Source organism: Astyanax mexicanus, chromosome 13 (genome assembly GCF_023375975.1).
Source record: "Astyanax mexicanus isolate ESR-SI-001 chromosome 13, AstMex3_surface, whole genome shotgun sequence".
Classification (NCBI taxonomy): domain Eukaryota; kingdom Metazoa; phylum Chordata; class Actinopteri; order Characiformes; family Acestrorhamphidae; genus Astyanax; species Astyanax mexicanus.
In genome coordinates this window covers 24,094,909-24,121,006 of record NC_064420.1, presented here as the reverse complement: position 1 = coordinate 24,121,006, position 26,098 = coordinate 24,094,909, and the positions used below count along the sequence as shown (strand labels likewise).

Here is a 26,098-nt window from a genome sequence, read left to right as displayed (position 1 = left end):
GTACTTTTAAAACCGCAGTGACACACCCATAAACTGGTCGAAAACCTGACTGTAAACTACATCTAATATTCTTATCATTAAAGTAATCATTTAGTTGCTGATTGATCAATTTTTCACAAATCTTTGAGATAAAAGGTCAATTGGAAATTGGCCTGTAGCCATTTGGGTCAGCTTGGTCTCCATTTTTAAACAGATGATGTAAAATAGCTGTCTTTCAGTCAGTGGGTATTTCAGCAGTACATATAGCAAAGCTAAAAATATCTGTTATGGGAGCTGCTATTATCAGTGCAGCTAATTTAAAAAAGAATGGATCCAATTCATTTACCCCAGCAGGATTTTTAGCATCTAGCATTAACAGATTCCTTAGGACCTCTTTCTCAGCAATAGGCTTGAGAGACATTGGAGCACATCCAGACTTTAGAAATGTTCATTAAAATCTGCCATTTGAGTTTTATTTGTAATTGAAATGTCATTGTATCTTCGTGCTATTGGGACAGATGGTGGTTTATTTTGAGGAGCTTCAATGTTTTCCAAAATAGTTTTTGATCAGAACCACAGCATTTAATTGTTCAATAAACAATTAGCTTTATTCTTCGTTGCCTGTTGCCCTATTTCGGATCTGACAGAAAGTAATTTTGTCTGACTGGGATCCTGTTAGACGAGCTTTTTTGTTAAACAGTATTCTTTTGTTGTAACAGTATCCCTAAATCATAAGAAAACCATGTGCGTCCTGTCCTGGTCAATTGTATTCCATCTAGCCCAGCTAGGGAACTGTGGGAGAGAAAGGGTCACAATAACCTAAATATATAGTATACTTTTTATTACCCATTTTCTGCACGTACCCAACTTGGTTTATGGATTTGACAAAATCAATAAATAAAATACTACAGAATACATATAATTAGGACATTACTTAGGGTTGTATTTAATTTAATCAAAAACAACATATTAGATAAATGTGTCTGAATTAAAACAATTCTGTAAAGAAGAGTGAACCAAAATTCCTCCACAGAGATGTGACAGATTTGTTGTCAGTAATCAGTAAAGGTGGTTTCACTCCCTCCAGGAAATACACAACAGTTTAGTTCTTCAGTCACTGATGAATTTAATTGGGCTTGCACTTTACTCCTCTTATTCCCCCGTCGAACTGTTTAAATACACAGCGTACAAAAAACAAGCACACGTTACACTCATACATACAGCAGAAAACGAAAGTAAAAAATGTGCACGTCTGAACACAGGATTAATACACATACCTCGCTGGCTGCACACAACCAAGAGGGAATGAGTTGCCACAGAAACATCTGTACATGAGATGTAGTGTCACCTTGAACCGTCTTTTAACTTTCTTTTACTCCCTTAACGGAGTTTGAGGAACTTCTGCAGACTCGCATGTGTCCAGTGTAGACTAACAGCATTAACATAAAGTCTGTGTGCAACACAGGTCGTACAGTTCGTACAGTTCCTACTCAATAAGTACAATAAAAAATATTAATTAAATAAAGAAATAAATATTTTAACAAAAAAGAACAAACAAATGACGTAAACTACATTTATGGCAGTTAAAGGTGGATTAGGTTATGGGGCAAACACTTTTTCTCACAGGTCTAGACTGGTTTGGATAGTTTTTTTCTTTAATAAATATAATTATCATTAAAATTTGTTTATATATTTACTCAGGTTATCTTTGTCTAATATTAAAAATTGGTTGATAATTGGAAAAATATCACTATGAAAAAAGCAAAAACAAAAGAAATCTGTAGAGGGGCAGATACTTGTCCATGCCACTGTTTATGTATAGATAGTCTTTGGTATATAATTACATAAGTGTGAGAGTGGAGAGTATCTGTGTGTGTGGATTTGCTGTATATTGAAGCTTATTTAAGTCTGTCAATGTTACGGTGTCTCTCCACCACCTCTGTTTAGAACGGTGTAGTGATTGGTTAAGCGCAGCGGAAGTCCCGCCCACTGCCGGTGGTCTGTCGAGTTGTGCTACCTTGTCAAAACGTGCTTCCCTAGAGTATATTTAAAGGCAAAAATACTAAATAAGCACAATATTAGGGCATACTCCCAGTACAGGTCTATGTAAGAAAAAAAATATAGTCTAAATAATTGCATTAGGGTAAAGTGAAGGTAATGAGAGGGTACCGGAATCTGCTTTTGTATTATTATTATTATTATTATTAGGATTAATTGTCATTAACAATTTTTATGTAATGACAGTGAGCCCAGGTTGTTAAAAGCTCAAACAAATTTGACAAAAAAACAGAATGATAAAAAAAACACAAGAAATAATTTGAAATGTAGGTCGGCGCATGCGCAGTGCCTTTAGGAAGCACGGATCGATGGGTAGCACAACTCGACAAAACACCGGAGTAAGTGAAAGTACAGCACAAACCTTTATGCAGCTTCTCCATTTTGTAAGGAAGAGAAACGCCGCGGAATAAACAGCTTTTTAACACGAATTACTGCAGTTCTGAGGCGAAAATAAACAAATAAATTCACTCTCTGACTGCAGAAACTGGTCTTCTGCTGAGGCAGAGCCACACCACAGTGAACGGTGAGTAAACACTACAAACATGATATTTTTATTAAAGTGTCTGCAAAGTAGAAATATCCTTAATAATTTACTTATAAATTCGTGTTTTAAAGAAGAAAGCGTATTATGGCTGTTGGTTTCAGTTGAAGTGAAGTTAGTCCTTTTGTTCTGAACAGCTTCATGTTGATTAGCTTCTGTGTTGGATTATAATATAATATTCGCTGAGTGCAGGTCGAGTTCATCTGTTTTATTTCTGAACTCAGACCGTGTGGGTTTAAATGAATACAGAGAGTAAAGGAAACACAGAGAATAAAGCGTTTATTCTATTTATAACGGTCTGTTAACAGTTTTCCGGGAAGAAGGCCGTGAGGGTGCGGTCAAAAAGATGAACTTCATTTTGTTTCCGCTCCCGTTTAACCGCGCTCACGCCATCGCTCGGTCGCGCTATCTACAGCGAAAACGTCTGAACCGCGTGCACAGCGGAGGTGGAGAAGCAGAGGCTCGCGCTTCTCCTGTAGAGACTGAAAATGGAACAAAAAACTAGTATATATATATATATACCAGATTTTTTGATTCAAAGTGATATTACTGTATCATTTTAGAGTAATTGGATACCAGACTTAGGAAAATTGTCTATTCGTTTGTGCATAAACCAGATTGTGGAGTGCTATAAAACCAGCAAATCTAACTGTTATCCAGTGACACCAAGAAAACCTTGAAGAACAGATTCAATCATATTAATCCTAAGCGTATTAAGTGATACACTAATATCACTCTTTTTTGCTGGTTTTAAAGCACTCCACAATCTTTTATGCTCAACCGAAAAGACAGTTTTGTATCTAATTACTCCAAAATGATACAGTAATAGGATTGGATACCAAACCTTTTTGATTTTTTTTTTTTATTTAACCTTTACTTTAACCAGGCAAGAGAACACATTCTTATTTACAATAACAGCCTGGCAAGAAGCAGAAGTAAAATATTCCTGATGCGTTCCATAAGTTCAACAATTGGAATCAATTGCTCTAATTTTAATGTTTTCTGGAGTGTGTTCCAGTCTTTGGCAGCAGATGCTTGAAAGGATAAGGAGCTGAGAGCAGAGTGTGCTTTGGGGATTTTTAGTTGAATTAAAGATACATTCTGTAGGAAAAGAGTGCAAGAGTGTAACACTGGAGCTGTCCAATTTCAAAACATCACAGAGAGTAGTCTGCTCCGCCCACCCCTCCCAAGCCATGAAGCTACATCGGTTTGCCAAGTTTGGTCAGGCTGAATCTACACAATCCAGTGAAAGACGCGTTCAGTAACTTCTACCATGCAAGAAAGTTATATTATAAACCGGGTCATGTGAACTTTATCCATAGGTAGCTAAACTAGCCTCATGCACCGCTTGCTGCGTTAGCCTAAGCCAAGCCTTTTATACCGGAAAAATCTCACTGCTCCAAAAATACACACCCCAGAGCTGGAGTGGAGTGGACAGGTCCTAGTAATTTACTGCTTAGCTTAGCAAAGCCAGTTTAGACTGGTAGGAGAGAAAGAGAATGGAAAGAGACTCCTCTAAAACCTGGTTCCTCCAATACATGTGAAGTCAGCCACTGCTTTTTTCGAGCTGCTGATGCAGCATTGCCGAGTAGCCAGCGCACTTGGAGGATAGCGCAGTGACTCGGTTCCGGTACATCAGCTCACACCCTAGGAGTGATGTGGGGAGAGAGTGCTACTCACCCGGAGGGAGCAGGGCCAATTTTGCTCTCTTTGAGGGAGCAATCAAGCTGGCAACCTGCGGCCTCACACTCATAGTGGCAGCGCTTTAGACCGCTGGACCACTCGGCGCCCCCGTGAACACTCAATTTTGAAATTAATTTAAACACCAGTCACTAGTAAGCACATCTAGTGGTGGTGATAAATTACCTGACTAAATTAGCCAGCCAATTAGCTTACTTGTTCAGGAGAAAAGTTGCGGCTCTGGGTCAGTCTCAAAGTCTTTTTAAGCTCTAAGTCTCCACCGTTCGAACTCATGGCCAATATTCACTTTTGTTATATTCCTTCTTCGGTCACTGAGCGGTTTAACTGGAGCAGCTCTGCTAGCTAGATCCTTTTCTGCAGCACCGATCGCTGTAGTGTAGTGTGGGTGCTGGCAACCTCGGGGGTGGTGTAAGTGTTGGGGAAGGAGCAGCAGGAGGAGACAAAGGACAAAACTGACACAAAAATCCGGAATGGATTACACACTTAAATAGGAACATACTGCTAAAGCCCTGCTGACAAGAGCTGCCAGTGTTTCCTTAATATGTGATGATATTTCCTGATCATTTTACCATTTACTACTGAAAATAAGTTACATATTGGTCCTGTAAAGTAGAGGACCTGTATACAGAGGGAGTAAAGTCATTTGAACCAAAGTGAGTTTTGCAGCATGAGTGAAAAATGAACGATTTCTATACAAAAACAGCTTTTATTTGTATTTTAAGTGTATGATATGAGGACAGAATAAGAGTGAACTGTCTAATACCGATATATTCAGATTTTACTTCCTGCTCCAAGATGGCCCCTTCTCTCGTAATAATTTTGAGGGTTGGTTCAATGAGATTGCCCTTCCGATTAAACCACATGATCTTTGTTTTGCCAGTGTTTAATGACAATCTAAGGCACATAGAATCGTGTCATCTGCGTACAATTGAATGAGTGTTCCTCCAGCAACAAGGGGCACATTGTTAATATACAGTCATATGAAAAGTTTGGGCACCCCTATCAATCTTAATCATTTTTAGTTCTAAATGTTTGGGTGTTTGCAACAGCCATTTCAGTTTGTTATATCTAATAACTGATGGACACAGTAATATTTCAGGATTGAAATGAGGTTTATTGAACTAACAGAAAATGTATAATATGCATTAAACCAGAATTTGACCGGTGCAAAAGTATGGGCACCCTTATCATTTTTTGATTTGTATACTCCTAACTACTTTTTATGCTTCGGTAACCTTATTGATCTATGAACTTCATAGCCAGGTGTATCCAATCATGAGAAAAGGTATTTAAGGTGGCCAATTGCAAGTTGTTCTCCTATTTGAATCTCCTCTGAGTGGCATCATGGGCTCATCAAAACAACTCTCAAATGATCTAAAAACAAAGATTGTTCAACATAGTTGTTCAGGGGAAGGATACAAAAAGTTGACTCAGAGATTTAACCTGTCAGTTTCCACTGTGAAGAACATAGTAAGGAAATGGAAGACTACAGGGACAGTTCTTGTTAATCCCAGAAGTGGCAGGCCAAGAAAAATATCAGAAAGGCAGAGAAGAAGAATGGTGAGAACAGTCAAGGACAATCCACAGCCCACCTCCAAAGAGCTGCAGCATCATCTTGCTGCAGATGGTGTCACTGTACATTGGTCAACAATACAGCTCACTTTGCACTTTGGGAGAGTGATGCGAAAGAAGCCATTTCTGCAAGCACGCCACAAACAGAGTTGCCTGAGGTGTGCTTTTTTGCTTGCAGAAATGGCTTCTTACGCATCACTCTCCCATACAGCTTCTCCTTGTGCAAAGTGCGCTGTATTGTTGACCGATGCACACTGTATTCTATATTGTCCATACTTTCTATAAAAAATTCTATTTTATTGCATCCAGTAGGGCTGCAGCTATCGTTTATTTTTGTAAGCGAGTACTCTACTGATCGATTTGATTAATCAAGTAATCGAATAAAACATTTTTGCTTGGTTAAACAGCAATTAAAATAGGCACAAGAGAAAACAAGACATTTCACTTAGTAATGAATGACAAATTGGTTTCCTTGTATCAATAAGTTATATTTTTAAATTCACAACATACATTTCCAAATTGCAAATACAAATAAATAAAACACAGTAAAGAAATAAATACCACAAGTAACAAATTCATTTAACTACATTACTTTTAAATTTGGGTTTCTTGCAAGTATCAAATATAGGGTTTTAATCAATAAAAAAGGCATAAATATTGGCTTTGTGTTGTGCATCTTGGCTTCTGAACAGCAGAGACGTTGTCAGTTCGGCCAGTGTTGGATAAGCGTGCTGCATTCTTTTCTCCAAAATTTATCAGGACCTGTAGAATAATTGTGGCAGAAAAAGTATTAAAAATCTTGCTTCATTGTGTATTTACATTTTGGACTACTTGGGTCTAATTACATCACTACATTACATTACATTACATTACATTTGGCAGACGCTTTTGTCCAAAGCGACTTACAATAGTCAAGTACAATGTAAAATAAGTTTAAAGGTAAAACATCTTTGGATAGGGGTAAAAGGAGGACAAAGGGGAATAATAGGATAGAGGAGTGAAGGAGAGGAAGAAGGAGATGAGGTTAGAAGTAGTTAGTGTGTTAGAGGTGTTAAGAGAGTAAGTGCTCTTTGAAGAGCTCAGTCTTCAGGAGTTTCTTAAAGATAGCGAGAGATTCTCCTGATCTGGTAGTGGAGGGTAGTTTGTTCCACCATTGGGGAACTCTGTATGAGAACAGTCTGGATTGCTTTGTGTGAATGTTTGGCAAAGCGAGGCGACGTTCACTGGAGGAGCGCAGCGGCCGGGAGGTAGCGTAAGCCTTCAGGAGCGAGTACAGGTAGGAAGGAGCCTGTTCTGTCATCACCTTGTAGGCGATTGTAAGAGCTTTGAATTTGATGCGAGCATCAACTGGTAGCCAATGGAGCTCAATGAGCAGCGGGGTGACATGTGCCCGTTTTGGCTGGTTGAAGACCAGACGTGCTGCTGCGTTCTGGATCATCTGGAGTGGTTTTACTACACAGGCCGGGAGGCCAGTTAGCAGGGCATTGCAGTAGTCGAGGCGTGAGATGACGACCGCTTGCACCAGGAGTTGGGTGGCCTGTTGCGTCAGGAACGGTCTAATTTTTCGGATGTTATAGAGCGCAAAGCGGCAGGACCGAGCAACTGAGGCCACATGGTGCGTGAAGGAGAGTTGGTCATCAACCATAACACCCAGGTTCCTAGCAACCTTTGTCGGTGAGAGAGAGAGAGAGTCGATACTTATAGAGAAGTTGTGTTGAAAAGATGGTTTTGCTGGTATAACCAGAAGTTCAGTCTTTGAGAGATTTAATTGAAGGTGATGCTCCCTCATCCATGAGGATATGTCAGAGAGACACTGCGAAATCCGTGCAGAGATTGAATGATCTTCTGGTGAGAACGACAGGTATAGCTGGGTGTCATCAGCAAAGCAATGGTAGGAAAATCCGTGTGAGCGGATAACCTGACCAAGAGAGGTGGTGTATATGGAGAAGAGAAGGGGTCCCAGTACCGAACCTTGGGGAACCCCATTGGATAAGGAGCGGGCTGAGGACAGCTGTCCTTGCCACGACACCTTGAACGAGCGCCCAGTGAGGTACGATCTGAACCATGACAGCACATTGTCTGCGATCCCCATGTTTGAGAATATAGTTAGGAGGAAGTCATGGTTGACTGTGTCAAATGCGGCCGAGAGGTCCAGTAGAATGAGCACTGAGGACTGACCTGCAGCTCTGGCAGTTTTCAACGCTTCAGTCACAGACAACAGAGCCGTCTCGGTAGAGTGTCCTTTTTTGAACCCAGATTGGTTCTGGTCCAGAAGGTCATTCTGGGAGAGGAAGCCAGAGACCTGATTTAAAACTGCTCTTTCTAGTGTTTTAGAGAGAAAGGGTAGCAGTGAGACCGGTCTGTAGTTGTCAACCTGGGCGGGGTTGAGAGAAGGCTTTTTGAGCGGTGGTGTCACATGTGCTTGTTTGAAAGCAGTCGGGAATACACCAGAAGTTAAAGAGGCATTGATCGTGTGAGTGATAGCCGGAATGATTGCAGGTGCGATAGTTTGCAGTAGGTTAGAAGGAATTGGGTCAAGCGGACACGTAGTAGGACGGCTACGTGTTAGGAGAGCCAGTGTCTCGTTCTCAGTGAGAGGAGCGAACGAGGAGAAAGCGACGCCTTCAGTGGAGGGACACCGGGCAGTAGAGGATGTAGTAGGACTGCTACATTGTGCATCAGTAAACTGGTTGCTGATGGCCGCCACTTTGCCAGTAAAGAATGAGGCAAGTGTTTCAGCCGTAAGGCATGTAGCCGGAGGAGGAGGCGGAGGGTTGAGTAGTGATCACATCACTAACACTAATTATACAGTAAGTTCATGGCCGTGCATTTATGAATTCTAAGATTGACATCTATCGCATTGGGGCACATTAGGCACTAGTGGTAATAAATATTTTATCCAATAATATTTCATACAATAAATAAGAGACAAACAATTCCCTATATCAACCACACACAGTGTCTGAATTTATCCTGTTGTCTCATTGGCCAAATGTACTCGTAGATAAAGAAATCAGGCATATAGTTTCCAGCCAAAGTAACTTTAGCTTAGCTAACTTTAACATGTATTTAACATGTTTATATGTTTAACTCCACAGCGCTGTGTTTCCTGTTTACATAAAGCCTGTATTAGGTCGAGAACTTGTCTCTGTTCTAATCCCCCTCCTGCTCAGCTTAAACCTCCGCCTCTTCCTTCTTCTTGGGTGAGGGAGACGTGATGCTGAGCGTGTTTTGTCAAAATAAAACTTGTGAAAATACATCACTCTGAGTTTTCAAAGTAAATAAACGATTACTCGAGGCACAGAAAATTATTAAATCAATTTTTTAAATCGATTACTCAATTTACTCGAGTAATTGTTTCACCCCTAGAGTCCAGTACTGATAAAATATCATTAAGTACTTTTATAGCCGCAGTGACACACCCATAACCTGTTCGAAAACCTGACTGTAAATTAGATTGAATGTTCGTATCATTAAAGCAATCATTTACTTGCTTCTTGACCAATCTTTCACAGACCTTTGAGATACAAGGTAAAATGTAAATTGGCATGTAGCAGTTTGGGTCAGCTTTGTCTCTGTTTTTAAACAGAGGATGTAAAATAGCTGTCTTTCAGTCAGTGGGTATTTCAGCAGTACACATATGACTTCGAAGTCATCCTAGTAGGAGCAAAGAAGATGGTCGGAGGAGTGAAGCTACCATCAGGTCAAAGGTTACCTCCAGTGAGAGGGTATATGGATGACATCACATACAACAAGACTGCTGAAGAGGATTGATGAGCTTGTGGGGTGGGCGAGGATGAAGATCAAACCTGCCAAGTCTCGTAGCCTGTCCCTTAGGAAAGGGGTCAGATGCGACCGTACCACCTTTGTGGCAGGCCGTGAAGAGATCCCATTATTGGCAGATCAGCCTGTCCGCAGCCTTGGCCGTACCTATACAGCAGACCTCTCTGACAAGCAAATGGGCGAGACAGTGAGGAAGCAGCTCTCAGATGGCCTAGCCAGGATCAGTCAGAGTCAGCTTCCCGGCAAGTATAAAGTATGGAGCTACCAGTTCATACTTTACCCAAGGGTGATGTGGCCTCTGAAGATGAGTGAAGTGCCCTCCTCTGTGTTAGTCAAGATGGATAGGTTAGCAAACTTATTCATCAGGAAGTGGCTGGGACTGCCGAGATCAGATGTAGGCCTCTTCAGCAGAAACACGCTACAACTGCCACTGCGGTCCATTGGCCTGGGATACAAGCAAGAGAAGGTTCGGTTGGTGCTGGAGTTGAGGGACTCCACTGACCAACTGGTGAGAGCAGCCGGCCCTCAGATACGAACAGGGCGGAAGTGGAAAGCCCAGGAAGAGGTTGGCATGGCAATCAGCCGGTTAAAACATCGTGAGGCAGTCGGCAGCGTTCAGGAAGGGCGAGCAGGCCTTGGGAGGAGTGAGACCCCCCTCTTCTGGTCAAAGGCTTCCAAGGAAGAACGGAGAGCTATGGTGGTGGCAGAAGTGACAAGAGCCGAGCAGGAGCGCCTCAAAATCAAAGCGGTGGCTCAGAGCCGGCAAGGGAGCTGGATGTCCTGGGAAGGCGTCACAGACAGGTCCTTGTCATGGTCTGACCTTTTGAAGATCCCCCAACCAAGCTCAGCTTCCTGGTAAGATCCACCTATGACACCCTACCATGTCCCAGAAACCTCCACCAGTGGTTTGGTGTGGAAGAGACCTGCCCCCTTTGCAATACCAGCAATGCAACCCTCCAGCATATCTTGTCAGGGTGCAAGACAGCCTTGTCCCAAGGTCGTTACAGGTGGTGACACGACCTAGTGTTTGGAGGCTGCTAACGAGCGGAAGCGTGCAAGGTATGCAGACCTGATGGAAGACTGCAGGGAGGCTGGATGGAAGGCAGTCATGTGCCCTGTTGAAGTGGGATGTAGGGGCTTCGTCGGGTCATCGACTGTTCGCCTGCTCCGTGACTTGGGATGTACAGGAGCAGGATGTCGCAAAGCCATGAGAGAACTGGCGGAGGAGGCAGAGAAGGGCAGTTTCTGGCTGTGGCTAAAGAGGAAGCATAGGAGTTGGGGCCAAAATAACATCTAGGGCATCAGCAGGGGGTGGCAGGGAAAGATCTCTGCCATCGCTCCGCCACCAGGAGATGTACTGGGGTTAAAGGAGCGAAACATCCATGATTGGTGGTCCCCAGCTGATGACCCACTCATGCCCAGGATGTTCAGGGGAGCACACATGCAAGGCACTGGTGGAGGTGCGTCAGGCAGTAATGCACAGCAGGCAGACCATCAGCCTGTATCTTGATAAGTTACAAATATCTGTTATGGGAGCTGCTATAATGGACGTAGCTAATTTAAGAAAGAATGGATCCAATTCATCTACGCCAGCAAGATTTTCATCTAGAATTAACAGATCCCTTAAGACCTCTTTCTCAAAAATAGGCTTGAGAGAAAAACTGTAAATGTTAGAATAGGATAAGCAGGAGTTGGGGCTAACTTTGGGAAAGCTACTGGGCTGAAATGTGAACCAGTGCCATTTGTTACCTAAAATACCAAAGACATTAGAGTACATCCAGACTTTATGAAAAGTTTTTTTTTTTTTTGCTTCAATACTTTATTGGGGAAAATATAATATAATACATTCAATTACAAAAATACAGTGTTTCCTTTTCCTTTTTTTTTGTATCCACATACACACAAACAAAAATGTGGGGAAAAAAACAAATAACTTCACTTCTCTCTCTTTTTTTTTTAAAGAAAACGAGAAATTAAAGGACAAATTACAAAATATTGAGAAGTATACAATAAGCAGCATCCCACACCAAAAATTTGAAAATACAAATTTGAAGTGCCGTCTAAATTGATACCAAATTTTGAGTGTGTTGAGAACCACTTGGTTATCCGTATATAGAGAGGGTTTTGTAGGCAAAGAGGTATAAAGTAGAGCAGAAGCAGAAGATCCTCTCAAAGATGATAGCTCAAATTTGCACCAGGAAGATCCAGGAGATTTTAACCAATAACAAAGTTTATGTATGTGGGCAGCCCAATAATAATTAAAAAAATTAGGTAATGCAAGTCCTCCACTAAGTCTACATTTCTGCAATATTTTTTTGCGAACCCTAGGTGGTTTCCCATCCCAAATAAAAGAGCAAACTATCTTATCTAGTGAGTCAAAAAAATGTTTCGGCAGAAAAAGAGGAATTGACTGAAATAAAAATAGAAATTTTGGTAGAATATTCATTTTAACAACATTGATCTTACCGATTAATGATAAGGGAAGGTTACCCCATCTTTGAATATCAGCTGTAACCTTTGAAATAAGGGGAGTGAAATTAGCAGATGCAAGGCTAGACAAAGAACGAGTCACGAGTCACACTGTATATAACTGTAGGATCAGTTATATACAGCAGCAAATCGTCTGCATACAGCGATAATTTATATTCAATACCATTACGAATGATTCCTTTGAATAAAGAGGAAGATCTTAATGTTATAGACAGAGGCTCAATTGCGATGGCAAAAAGCAAAGGTGGTAAAGGGCAACCCTGGCGACATCCACGTCCAAGGGTAAAATAATCTGAATAAATGTCATTAGTGTGGACACTGGCCTTAGGGGATGAATAAAGGAGGCGAATCCAAGAAATAAATTTATCACCAAATCCGAATTTCTGTAAGACTGCAAACAAGTACTCCCACTCAACCCTGTCGAATGCCTTTTCAGCGTCTAAAGAAATCACAAGTTCAGGAAGTTCCGTTTGATGTTTTGAGTAAATTATATTAAAAAGTGTACGGGTATTAAAAAATTGTTGACGACCCTTTATAAAACCATTTTGCTCTTCGGATATAATATGAGGAAGCACATCCTCTAAACGGGATGCAATTACTTTAGCCAACACCTTTACATCAATATTAAGCAGCGATAGCGGTCTGTAGGAGCCACAGGAGGTTGGATCTTTGTCCTTTTTGAGAAGAAGTGCGATAGTAGCTTGTGTCATGGTTTGTGGTAGTGAACCGCTTTCTAAGGATTCATTGAATACAGATAAAAGAAGTGGAGCCAATTTACCTATAATTTTTTTGAAAAATTCAATCGGAAACCCGTCAGGGCCTGGGGTTTTATTGGATTGCATAGCTTTAATTGCATTTGATACTTCTTCAAGGGTGAGTGCGGAGTCCAGCTGCATAGCAGTACTAGTACTAATGACAGGATTTGCAAGGTTCTCAAGAAAATTGTTCATTTTAGTGACGTCTGTAGGAAATTCAGATTTGTATAATTTAGAGTAGAAAGACTTAAAAATAGAATTGATTTCCAAAGGATCTGTAGTAATAATGTCATGAGTATTTGTAATACTGGGTATCAAACGGGAAGCAGCTTGTCGTCTTAACTGATGTGCCAATAAACGACTAGCCTTGTCACCATGTTCATAATATGTTCCACGGCTCCGTAGTATTAAACTCTCTGCATCTTTTGTTGAAATGAGATCGAATTCTGCTTGCAAATCAAGACGGAGTTTAAGCAATTCTGGAGAAGGGTTCAGTGCATACCTCTGATCAAGGCTACTAATCTCTATTGTGAGTTCATTTAGCCTGTTATTAATCATTTTGCTAGAAAAAGCCGAATAAGAAATAATTTGACCTCTCAGGTAGCATTTAAGTGTCTCCCACAGTAATGAATATGAAGAGGAATCATTTTGATTAAAGAATAAAAAATCGTCAATAGAATTAGAAATTATTTTGCAAAATTCTTTGTCTGCCAAAAGAAGTGGGTTAAATTACAAAATTACAAAAGAATTAAGTGTACTATCAATAAAAAAGTAGTCAATCCTAGAATATGAACAGTGCACCTGGGAAAAGAAAGAAATTTTTTTGACAGAAGGATTACGATATCTCCATGGATCAACAAGACCATTTTGATTCATGAAATCAGCGAATGTTTTAGACATAGCAGATTGAGTTAAATTACGAGGATTAGACCGATCCAAACTTGGGTCGAAAACACAATTTAGATCCCCTCCGAGAATCAGCAAATGAGTGTTCAAAAAGGGAATGTTACTCAGCAATCTGTTAGCAAATTCAACATCATCAAAATTCGGGGCATAAACATTTACCAAAACAACTTTTTCTCGCATCAGAGTACCAGCAACTATTAGAAATCTGCCATTCCTATCAGAAATAACATTGGTACATGAGAACTGAACTTTTTTGTTAATTAGAATGGTGACTCCTCTAGCTTTTGAATTAAAATTTGAGTGAAAGATTTGACCCACCCAAGAGCAATTTAACCTACTGTAATCTTTATTTCGAAGGTGGGTCTCCTGTAAAAATACTAAATCAGAATTTAAGCATTTCAAGTGTGCAAATACCCTAGACCTCTTAACAGGATTACCCATTCCTCTGATATTCCAGCTAATGAATCTGAGAGGTGTGCTTGTCCCAGCAGTGCTGGGATCTATTTTACCATTAACCATTTATTTACATGCAACAAAAAATGCAAATGGTCATAAAGAGCTGAAGCGGGATACCCTCCCCACAAAATAACCCCAAACACAAATACACCAGAAGTCCCCATATAACCCCAGAACAAAGGAGACAGCAGTGTTCCCCCACATTAACCCAAAGTTGTCAACTGTAATGCTGAACAACCCGGAGAGTACGTGAAGCAATGCTGGAGAGAAAACGAGAACAAAGAAAAAAGAAGAGAGAATAAAAAAAAAGAAAAACTGACCTTATAACCTTCATGCGATAACAGGCCACATATCTGAAATTTGTAAAAAATTACGAATTCACCAAGGAATCAGGGTTTTGACGTAGTCGCCGGCCTCCGCCACTGAAACAAAGTCCTTCTCAACACCGTTGTATGTGATGCGAAGGCGCGCTGGATGAATCAGACCATACCGAGCACCAACAATACCACGGAGCTGGCGCCTGACCTCATTGAATGCAGCCCGAGCCCGATCTATCTTAGCAGTGTGGTCAGGAAAGACTGAGATGGCCATGTCCCTGATTTTAATCTGTCGGAGCTCTCTAGCGCGGCGTAAAATGTCAACACAATCACCATAATAATGAAATCTGCAGACAATGGCGCGTGGACGATCGCCGGGGTTGGGTTTGGGTTGGAGAGTCCGGTGTGACCGGTCCAAAAGCGGCTCCTTAACCAGACCGAACGCTTCCTTCAGTAAGGCGGCTACAGCAGCAGTGGTGCAGGTGTCAGGACCCTCAGGTACTCCCACTATCCTAACGTTATTACGCCGGGATCTGGACTCCAGGTCCTCACATTTATTTTCCAGCTTGGCTACAGTAGCTGTGAGGCACTCGATTGTGGTTTTCATCTCGGTGATATTGTCGGAACACTCGGTTAGTGCATGCTCAATCTCTACGACCGAACCTTTTAGCTTGGATAAGGTAGCATCAGTAGCAGCTTTATCGTTCGCCAGCTGAGACTTGCAGGTCGAGCTTGATAGTAGACAGAGTTTCCCCGAGAGTGTCTTGAAGTTCCTTTTTGAAGATATCAGCGATATCTTTCCTTAGCGAGGCCAGCAGGTCGAGCTTGAGAGCGGTGATGTCAGGGTTAGCGTGCGGCGAGACTGCCTCTGCAGGAGCCAGCGGTTCACTCGAGGACGTGGTCGCGGTGTTCGGACCAGGCCGCAGTTGTGTCTGAATAGTATTGCGAGTTTTAGAGTTCTTTCCAGACATTTTATGCAGTCCAGAGTTAGACTATGCAACACTAGTACTGTGAAGTAAGGTAGGACTGAATATATAACCAAAAAAAGCGCAGAAAAAATAACATTTAAATCAAATCGGCAGGAGCTTTAAAACTCACGTCCTACTCCATCAATGCTCAGCAGCGCCCCCCATGAAAAGTTAATTAAAACTATTTGCTATTTGTAATTGAAATGTCATTTTATCTTAGGACTATTAGAATAGATGATGGTTTATTTTCTATGAGCTTTGCTGTTTTCTAAAATAGCCTTATTTCAGATCTGACGGAAAGTAATTTTGTCTGACTGGGATCTTGTTAGACAAGCTTTTTGCAAAGCAGCATTCTTTTGTTGTAATAATATCCCTAAATCATAAGAAAACCATGGGCTTATTCGATTTTTAAAACAGAAGGTCTTTACTGGAGCATGTCTGTTAATAACTGTACCAAAAAGATGTCTGAACATAGTCCATGCTTCATTTACAGTGAAAATTAGATAAATTCTTTGCCATTTCATCTCGGCCAGATCATGTAAGAATGCTTTTACTGGCATTTTAAAACGTGGTTCCTATGTACACAGGCAGTGAAGCAATGGCCACTGAGGTCATTACAAAAAATCCTGAATGGTACATATGAGGGGAGCTTGTAAGGACAACATCAATCAGGGTAGCCTTATCTGGGGAGCTGGAATTGTATCTTGTAGGATGGGAAATAATCAGATAAAGATTCATACAGTCAAACTTGAACCTTTTCTGGAGGTTTAAACGGAGCGGGTTTGACATGTGGAGGGGGGCACATTTGCTAAAATGAATCAAAGCCCAACACTAGAGTGACTTGGAACAACATTTGTGCAATATTTTGTTTTCTTTACTTCTGTTTATTATTAGTTAAATCCAACTAAAGGGGACTTTACAACCTAAACATGTTACTTCACATTACATTTACTGTTTTTAGAAAAAAATATGTACATATCGTACATGACTAGGGCTGTCCCTAACGATTATTTTTTAAACGATTATTCTAACGATTATTTTTTTCGATTAGTCGACTAATCTATTTATTGAGAAACATATTTAAATAATTATTATTTTACGTTTTAAAGCAAACGATAAATTACTATATTAATATATAACAACAACAACAACAACAACACAAGCCTACTAAACCAAACCCCACACTTATAATCACTTACATGTACAACACGTTTAGATCTATAACGCTAAAAATGAATAAGCTCCCATACACCACAACCGTGTGTTGCACTGTTTTCTGTGACCGCTAGATTTTGTGACCACTGGCAAGTAGTTCTCAGCAGACCGGTGCACTGGCCGATTCGAAACGTGTTCGTTTCTAATGTTTACCCCGACTGGCCAAAACGGTTAAGTTTAGTGCTGAGGGTAAGGTGTAGGTATAGAAAGCTTCCGTTTTGCCAATGAACGCTCATAACCGTGAGCACTGGTCACAAAATTCCGACGGTGACAGAAAACGGTGCAACACCGCAGCGCCGACGGCGCTAGCTAAAATAACTTAAGGCAGCTAGCTTAGCTAACACCTGAACTTATGAATAATGCTACTGTTTCTGGAAACTGTGAAATGCCATGCACAAATATAAACCAAATATGTATAATTTCTGCCTGTGGCAGGTTTAAAACCTTTGGTAGACAGCCTTTTTAAGGACACCCGCGGAGACCCTGATGTAAACGGTAACTTACTGTGTGACCCTGTTGACATAGTGCTCCTGGATGTTTGCGCTTCAAGTGCTCCTTTTGCACGTATGGCAGAGGACCACATTGTTGCCCTTTTGCGTGAAATGCTCCCAAACTTTAGATGCCCGCTGGCGTTTTTTTGTAGCTGGAGATTGCTCTCCGGAGTCCATGCTCTCCTCTGCCCGAACCCGACATGACCCGAGGTCCGACCCGAAATCCGACCCGGGCTCCAGAAAATAGTCCGAGATGTAGGCGTCTGTTTTTTAATTATATTTTTATGTAAAAAAAAAAAATAACGAAAATAACGAAAACTAAAAGTGAAACTAAACAAATTTATTTATAAGCGCTGTTTTCACTACCGCAGTTCTACAGCGGGGGTGTTGTGCCGATTCTGTCCGCGAAGCGGGAGTCAGATTCAGCAGAGAGTCGAATTCGGCACAAACGCGGCGGCACCTCGCGGTCCGCGGTGTCAGTTGTAAGCGCTCGCGCTAGCCGCAAAATACGGCAGAAAACACTTGAGGGAGCTGTAGAATTATGTATGGGACTAGAATATGAGCTCTCACCAGAACAAGCGAATCTCTCTCTCTCTCTCTCTCTCTCTCTGTGTGTGTGTCTCTCTCTCTCTCTCTCTCTCTCTCTCTCTCTCTCTCTCTCTGTGTCTCTCTCTCTCTCTCTGTGTCTCTCTCTCTCTCTCTCTCTCTCGCACGTGAACTCCTCCGCGTTTGACTTGCAGAACTGTGTTTAGCTGTTCTTAAAAATCATTTTAATTAAATAATAGTTCTATGCTTCTATGTTACCGTGTTAATTAACATAGTTCTGATCATATTTACGACGCGCCGACGCACGTTATGCAAATCGATGTATTTTCGTAATCGATGACGTCGATTATGTCGACGCGTCGCCCCAGCCCTATACATGACCGTACATGACATCTGAATTATATACATATGACAAATGCATATATAGATTATTATTATTATTATTATTATTATTATTATTATTATTATTAGGTATTGGCATGTCCATTCTGTTGTATACCTTTCTTTTCTCCATAAAAAAAAAAAAAACTCAGTAGCCTTGTGTCCTGTGTTTTTTTTTTTTTCTACAGAAACCACTTCTTAAGATGGGGTCCTTTTATTAAAAAGTATAACTTTACGTTTTTTAGAGATATTTGGTAGCAGTTAATATAAACATTAGATAACCCAAACCCTCCCAATCTGTTAGCAGAACAAGACATTACCCAAAAGTCGTTTTTATTATTATTTATTGCAGGCAGTGATGGGAGTAATGGCATTGAAATAAACTATGTTACTAACGCCGTTACTTTTTTCTGTAACGAGTAATCTAACTAATTACTCTGACTGTAACTATAACGCCATTACCATTTCCGACACCCTGTTACTGCACGTTACTTTAGCAGCTCAATTAATTATTATTTTTTTTTAACTTTGCGCAAACAGACAAAGGCGAAAGTGTGCGTGTGATTCACAAGGGACGGAAAGATGGATTGATGGTGAGATGGTCGCTCTAACCCTGTAAAAAGGGGTAGTGGCAGGGTTTAGGAGGTCGTTTGCCCTGGTTAACCCCTCCTCTTTCTGGTGAACTTGACCTTCTGGCTGCTGGGACTGTACGTGCTCTAATCAATTCAGTGATTGGTGTGGTAGTGTTGTGCCGGGGTCTGAGGCCTTCATTCGGTTTCTGCTGCGCATCTCTGTTGCTTTATCTCTTCCTATCGTCGCCATTTCACTGTTCCACGGCTTTACTCCAGGTAGGAAAATTATAGGATATAGGAATATAGGAATGCCTGTTACATGTTTTTTAATTATTAGATATTGGTAGAATTTGTAGAGGTTAATGGGAGAATTGTTGTATTCTTTTCAGACATGGACAGGCCAAGTTCTGTTTAAAGGACGGTAACTTTTTTAGCTGCTCTGGTTTCTGCTGCATGAGATTGTTGTTTTTGTCCATTTGTTTTGTTTATATATACATTTTTCCCATGAGTGTGCTTTGGTTTGTTTAATTTCATCCTCAGATGCTTATTTGTTTTTTTTTTTTAGTACTACAAGTCTTAGTAATTTTTTTTGGTCGTGTGGAGTTTTTTGTTTCTTTTTTTATTTTTTATTTGTTAGATTATATTTTTGTTAAAATGTTAAAATTTGGGTTTATTTTTGTTTGTTATTTTTCTAATAATAATAGTAATTTCATAACTTATTTATTTATTTTTTTACGGGGGAATAACACAGAAGTAAGGCAATAGTAGAGGTGTGCCAAAAAATCGATTCACATAAGAATCTTGATTCTCATTTACTACGATTCAGAATCGATTTAAAATGTCCCAAAATCGATTCTGAGGGGCGGGTTTTAGACTGATTTTGGGCTGGGTATTTTTGTTGGACCTGGCAACCCTGGGGATAGCGCTTGTCCCTTTGGAGATCTTCCAGACACACACAGAGCGTAGGTGTTTGAGAATCACCGGTAAGATGGCAGAACAAGCACTATATTACCTTAGATTAACGTGTAGTTTCAATGTTTTATGGCAGAATGCTTCATAACAAGCATAAAAAAGATCGCTAGTAGTTAGTTTCAGTAACTGTTAGCTAGCTAACTAGCTAACTTTCCAGTTCCACCTTAAATAACGCTACAGGTGGCAGCGGGCTGCAGCATTTAAGGCGGAACGGAAAAATAACAATAAGCTAATCAGAGCTAATTTCAGCTCCTCATCACAGAGGAATTAAGGAATGGACAATATGAATTAATTTCTCCACCTCCTGCCCCCTTTCTGAAGAAATACAACCACCTTAAATTAACTAGTTAATCAGCAGCTGCTCCTGAACTTTAGCGCTCCACTGCTATCATCACATCAGCCCAGCAGCGTCACCTACACACCACCGCTAGTAGCCTGGTAATAAAGCAGTGTTATTTATTTATGTATTTATTGTTCATTAACGTCATTGTGATATCCCAGTGATTCCTCTGTCACTGAGGACCCACATTCCTGCACATTTTATTGTTTTTGTAACACATTACTTGCTCCAGGACCAGTGTATATTATGGAGGGTTTTTTTTCAATACGATTCATAAGCCAGAAGCAGAAATATTTATAATTCAAATCGTTTTGAATCAAAAATCGATTTTGAATCGAATCGTGGCCCCCAAAATCGGAATCGAATCGAATCGTGAGATAGTAATCGATTCCCACCCCTAGGCAATAGTTACTTTGACTGGAAACTAGTTACTTTTATAGTGGAGTAACTCCGTTAGTAACTCAGTTATGTTTTTGGAGAAGTAACTAGTAACTATAACTAATTACTTTTTCAAAGTAACGGGCCCAACACTGATTGCAGGATATTGTTATTGTTGCGATTCATTGCTCTTATCACTGACCTTGTGTGTAAAGCTGATGTTGTGCGGAATTAAGCACCCCCGCTACGAAGAGCACCCCCTCTCTGGAGCTTGCACCTACATCAGAGAAAACTGCTTTAGCTAACTTTAATTAGAAACACGCTCCTGAGAGAAGTTGCTTTTCATGGCGGGGGTGCAGATTTCGGCACGCTTTCAAAATAAAAGTTTTTTTTTAAACAATTTCTGCTTTTTCTCCGGTATCATTTTTTGGGGGGACAAATCCACCTATTTCTGATATTGGTTTATGAAAAAATGGTTTAAACATATCCCAGCTAAGGGATACAAAAAAGACAAACTCAGATCTTCATTTAATGCCATTAAAGTGCATGCTGCGGCTGATGAGGGGGTAACACCCAGCCACTGTCAACCAGAAATTGTTAGGCAGCTTGATATTAAGAATTAATATTTCAAACTGTTTAGAAACAGATTTGGCTAAGGCACCTGAACAGTGAAGGTGATCTTTTACATATTAGCCACCCCTCCACCTCAAGATGAGGTGCATGTTAGAACATGTTATATCCAGGAAGGTTATTTCTGGATATGTTTGTCAGTAACTACTAGGATATCAGGTTTTAAGGTTGCAATCCAGACTTTGAGCTGGTCTATTTTGGGTATCAACCCAGCAGGCACAAGACGCCACGTTGACGTCAGAAAGACGTTGGACTTAAACGTGGGCCAGACGGTATATTTTATTTGGAAATGAAAAATGTCAAAACCCAACGTTGGGCAGGCGCTGAATTAGGGTTGGTTATCAGTCAGGTAACACTCAAAAATTAACGGCAGATTGACGTTATATAGTTATATAGTTATATATAACGTTATATAGTTGTAACATTTTTGTTGGAAATGAAAATCGGGTTGAAGTCAAAACCCAACGTCAGGTTGACATCAAGATCAAGATTTCAAGCTCAAATGTTACAGATATTTAGTTGTAGTTTAAATGAAAATTTTTATTGGTTTGATTCCAAATCCTGAAATTGCCTTGATATTAAGCTCCAACCATAGACATACGTTGAATTTAGGTACAAAATCAAAGTCAAGGATCTGTCAAAAAAAATTCATTATCGAAATTAAGATGGAAATAAAAAATTAATATCCATCAAAACCGGACATTAGCAGTCAGATTTTATAAAATCCATATTGAAAATGCGACAGTCTAAGCAAAAATTGGATTGTCAATATCAGACCATTCATTTTTAAGAACAGTTAAACTTTACCAATGTGTGAATTAAATGGCTAATACAACAACAGGATATGAAAAGCATTTTATTGAAATGTTAAATAATGTGCTTACCTTGTTTTTAAAGCGGTATATTCACAAAATAAAATTAATCCAACAGTACTTAATGCAGAACTCAACCAATAACGGGAACTCCATTAACTCCACAACATTTATCCCAAATTACAAATAAAAATATTGTAATTTAGAGCATTTATTTGCAGAAAATGAGAAATGGCTAAATAACAAAAAAGAAGCATAGTTTTCAGACCTTGAATAAAAGAAGTTCAGAAATCAATATTTGGTGGAATAACCCTGTTTTTTAACTACAGTTTTCATGCATTTTGGCATGTTCTCCTCCACCAGTCTTACACACTGCTTTTGGATAACTTTATGCCCCTCCTGCTGTAAAAATTCAATCAGTTCAGTTTGGTTTGATGGCTTGTGATCATCCTTCTCCCTTTTGATTATATTCCAGAGGTATTCCATTTCGTAAATTAAAACGCAACATAAAAAGAGGGGAGGCAACACCAGATTCAATAATCAAATATAATTTATTTCATAAATACAGTCTAGGAGAATCAAAAAAATAAGAGAGTAACGAAAAGGGATCAAGGATCCAAAAAAACAAAGAAAAATCAAAGATCCAAAAAACAAAAACAAAAATGAGGCCTAACAGCCTCCACACCCAAAGAAGTTCACAAGGTCACCCAAGCAGCATCCTGCCCAAACCTAGGCTGCATTACAACACAGGGCCATATATATATATATATATATATATATATATATATATATATATATATATATATATACATGTATTTACTGTTTTTTTTACTGTATTTTACAATATATATATATGCGTGTATTTTACATCAATTAATTAAACTTATTTTTTCAAATAGTTTTTCATGTATTTAATTATTGAAAACATGACCTGGTCAAACACCGGCAGCTCTAGTTCATTTTTTGAAGGCTTCTAATCCGAAGATGGTTACAAAACTCGTGACATTTAAAAAGCATGTTTAAAAGCAAGCCCACTAATTCCTTTAATTTTCTATCAAAAAGGTTTTTATTTTAAAGAAATAGTGCACTGCATTTTCTAATAATTAAAAAATCATTCTTGTTAATGGCTCTCACTCCTGTTACTGCAACTCAGTCCTGTTACTGGCACTCATCCCTGTTACTTTTTATGTTTTGAGTAACAGGAATAAAAGTAACAAGAATGAAAGCCACAGAAAGCACAGAATTTGGAAAAATGTGAAAAATAGCTAAATGGTGGCTATGCTAATAGCACTAGGACACTGAGCACATTCTAATTTTAGGTAAAAGGAATGAGTGTAGAGATTGACCTCCTCAGTCATAGTTATAATAAGATCAAATATACAGAAAAACTAATGAGGGAACTTAATTTGGGTCTTCTCGTGATCTTCAGAAGAACCAACTAATGAAACAGGACTGAGTAAAACCCAGAAAGTGTGTGTATGCGTGTTTTAACTTAAAGATTGGATTTTTAGATATTGGATTTACTATGTAATATATATATAATTTTATAGCACAGATGGGATTTGGAGTCACATAACAACGTAACAATCACAGTAAATTTCCGAAGGATTTAATTGATTATATTTCATCGTAAAGTTTATAGGTATAGAGTGGGAACAGGTAACAAATGCTATTTTTTCAGTGTTCTAATTAGGTTTTATTCATGTTTTTGTATGACATATCTTACTTATGCAATGAGGTCAATGTACAAGACACTATTCTTAATAATAAATTGTGTTTCAAAGTTATGTGTGCACATTTATACATATAATTTCCTAGAGACAGAAATGGCACAGATTTGGCGGAATATGCCATGAGTAAAACATGAACAGTCATATATTCATATTGAACAGCCAAACCCAAGTTGAGGACATCCCTAAAAATGGTATTTATAGTGTTCTTGAAATTAAAAGCATTCAGTTGATACATCCTTTAATTGTTAATTTATAAATTATTATATTAAACAGGTCTAGAAATGACTTTTTAGTCTGAAATGTTTGGTGGGTTTTAGGTTACTCTCATTTACAGTTAAATTTACAATCAACACCCAGATTTTGTGTGAAAATAGTGAAATATCTGCTGTGATGTAAATGCTGTTTTGTGATCAGTTATGCTGAGTGTATTGATTTCATTGTGCTGGTCTTTTTCAGAAATGCAGTATGTTTGGGTGATATTACTGTTCCTCCCCAGCACACTTTCACGTAAGTAAACTCCACTAATCCACAAACACTCTCTAAACACCCACAGAGAAACACCAAATACAGTGAAAAGAAATAATACAGTATGAAGTATCTACTTCACTTATACTGTTCAGAATGTATGTTTAGAGTTGGTTTATGATAAATACTGTATGTTCCAGTAAATGCAGAGTTATTAAATATGTGTGTAGTGTGTAGTCTGAAACAAAGGGAAAAAAGAGTTTCAGAGGATGAATGCATATTAAATAATTAATAGTCATTTTTGATCTAATAATTATATCTGAATCTAAAGAATCTCACTTTAAACTAGAAGAAAAGCTATTTATAATATATAATTCAATCACTTTTCTTTTCCTAAAAACAAATATTTGCATTAAATAAAGCAAGTGTTGTTGGCATGAATCAAATTAAAAGAAACATATGAATAAATACAATTTTTAAAAAGAAATCTATGATCTATGATGAATCTATGTTACTCCCACAAACTTGTAAATCTTATTTAAAATTAAAAAATGTGAAATGCTTTTGCATTTAACCCCTTGTACTCTGTTACCCCCAAATAAAATCCAGTGTGTCCAATTGCCTGATCACACCAGACAGGGATAAGTTGTGGATAAGTATAAAGCAGGGTTAGGTTATAAAATGATTAAAGATATGAATGCCATCATCCAAAAAGGTAGGAGTATGGCACAACTACCAAAACATGGCCTCCACCTGAACTGACAGCCAAGGAGAGCACTATTTAGTAAAGCAGCCAAAAGACCCATGTGTTACGCGGGAGAAGGGATGGACGTAAGTGCAGATATTATTTATTTAAACAAACAAGATAAAATAAAACAGTAAACAAAACACAGGTAGCGCAAAAAAATTACAAAAAAACAAGGCAAGGAGAAGATCAAACTAGAACAAAAACTAAGAAACACAGACTACTAAACTAAGACTAAGATACAAACGGACAGAAAGGATACAAAGATACAAAAGACTCGACACTGAACATTCAAACAGAGGGGCTTAAATACAAGAGGAGAGTGAGAAACACCTGGGCTTGGATGACGAGGGGGCGGGGTTACAGACAGGACACAGGTGAGAACACTAATAGCTAGGGCAGGGGCGGAGCTAGGGTGGGGACAGGCACAAAAACACAACAAAAGCACATGGCTGGGAACACTTGACAGGAAAACAGAGGGGCAGGAGTACAAGAGACCAAATGAGGGAGAAACAGAAGACAGACATGGGCTAAGGTGTTACACCATGTTAACTCTGGAGGAGCTGCATAGATCCACAGCTTAGGTGGGACAATCTTTCCACAAGACAACAATTAGTTATGTACTAAACAGATCAAGATTTTATCTGATCAACACAAAATAGCAATCAAGTAAAAAATAATATTTTACTTATAAATAAAAAGTGTGGGCTGCATTTATATTCAGCCCCCTAAGTCAGTATTTTGAAGGACAAGCTTTCACTGCAATTACAGCGGCATTACAACTTTTGGGGTTTGTCTCCACCAGCTTTACGCTTCCAGAATCCAGAGATTTTTGCCCATTTTTCTTTGCTGAACAGCTCAAGCTCAGCCAGGTTGGATGAAGAGCGTCTGTGAACAGCAAAGTTCATGTGCTGTCACAGAAGCTCAATCTGATTTAGATCAGGACTTAGACTGTTCCATTCTAACACATGAATATTCTTTGATTTAAACCATTCCACTATAGCTCTGGATATATGTTTAGGGTCATTGTCTTGCTGGAAGGTAAATCTTCTTCATAGTCTTAAGTCTTTACAAGCCTTCAAAAGGTTTTCTTCCAGGATTGCCCTCATCCATCCTCCCATCAACTCTAACCAGCCTCTTATCAGCTTCAGCTTTAGCTTCCTGTTAAAGAGAAGCTTCCCCACTGTATGATCCTGCCACCACCATGTTTCACACTGGGGATGTGATTAGGGTGATAAACAGTGTTACTTTACTGCCAGACATAGCGCTTTGCATTTAGGCTAAAAAACTCA

General features: G+C 39.4%; 2 protein-coding genes across 7 annotated transcripts in view; both read left to right on the top strand.

Annotated features, from left to right (window-relative positions):
- LOC125780590 (butyrophilin-like protein 2) overlaps positions 1-26,098 on the top strand; it is a 430,870-nt gene that overhangs the window by 275,310 nt on the left and 129,462 nt on the right. The window contains exon 2 of the mRNA XM_049462972.1: positions 24,053-24,103. Within this exon, the coding sequence (XP_049318929.1) occupies positions 24,055-24,103 (49 nt within the window). The 5' untranslated portion in view covers positions 24,053-24,054. The remainder of the gene's footprint in view (positions 1-24,052; positions 24,104-26,098) is intronic.
- The window catches only part of LOC111188233 (butyrophilin-like protein 8), a 417,096-nt gene that overhangs the window by 271,074 nt on the left and 119,924 nt on the right, over positions 1-26,098 (top strand). The window contains exon 1 of one of the 6 annotated variants that reach the window (XM_049463219.1): positions 2,395-2,560. The exons of 4 other annotated variants lie outside the window; for them this stretch is intronic. The gene's annotated coding sequence lies outside the window, so the exon portion shown is untranslated. Of the gene's footprint in view, positions 1-2,394; positions 2,561-26,098 lie in introns of those variants that run through there. One more of the 6 variants, XM_049463214.1, reaches the window with a different exon arrangement.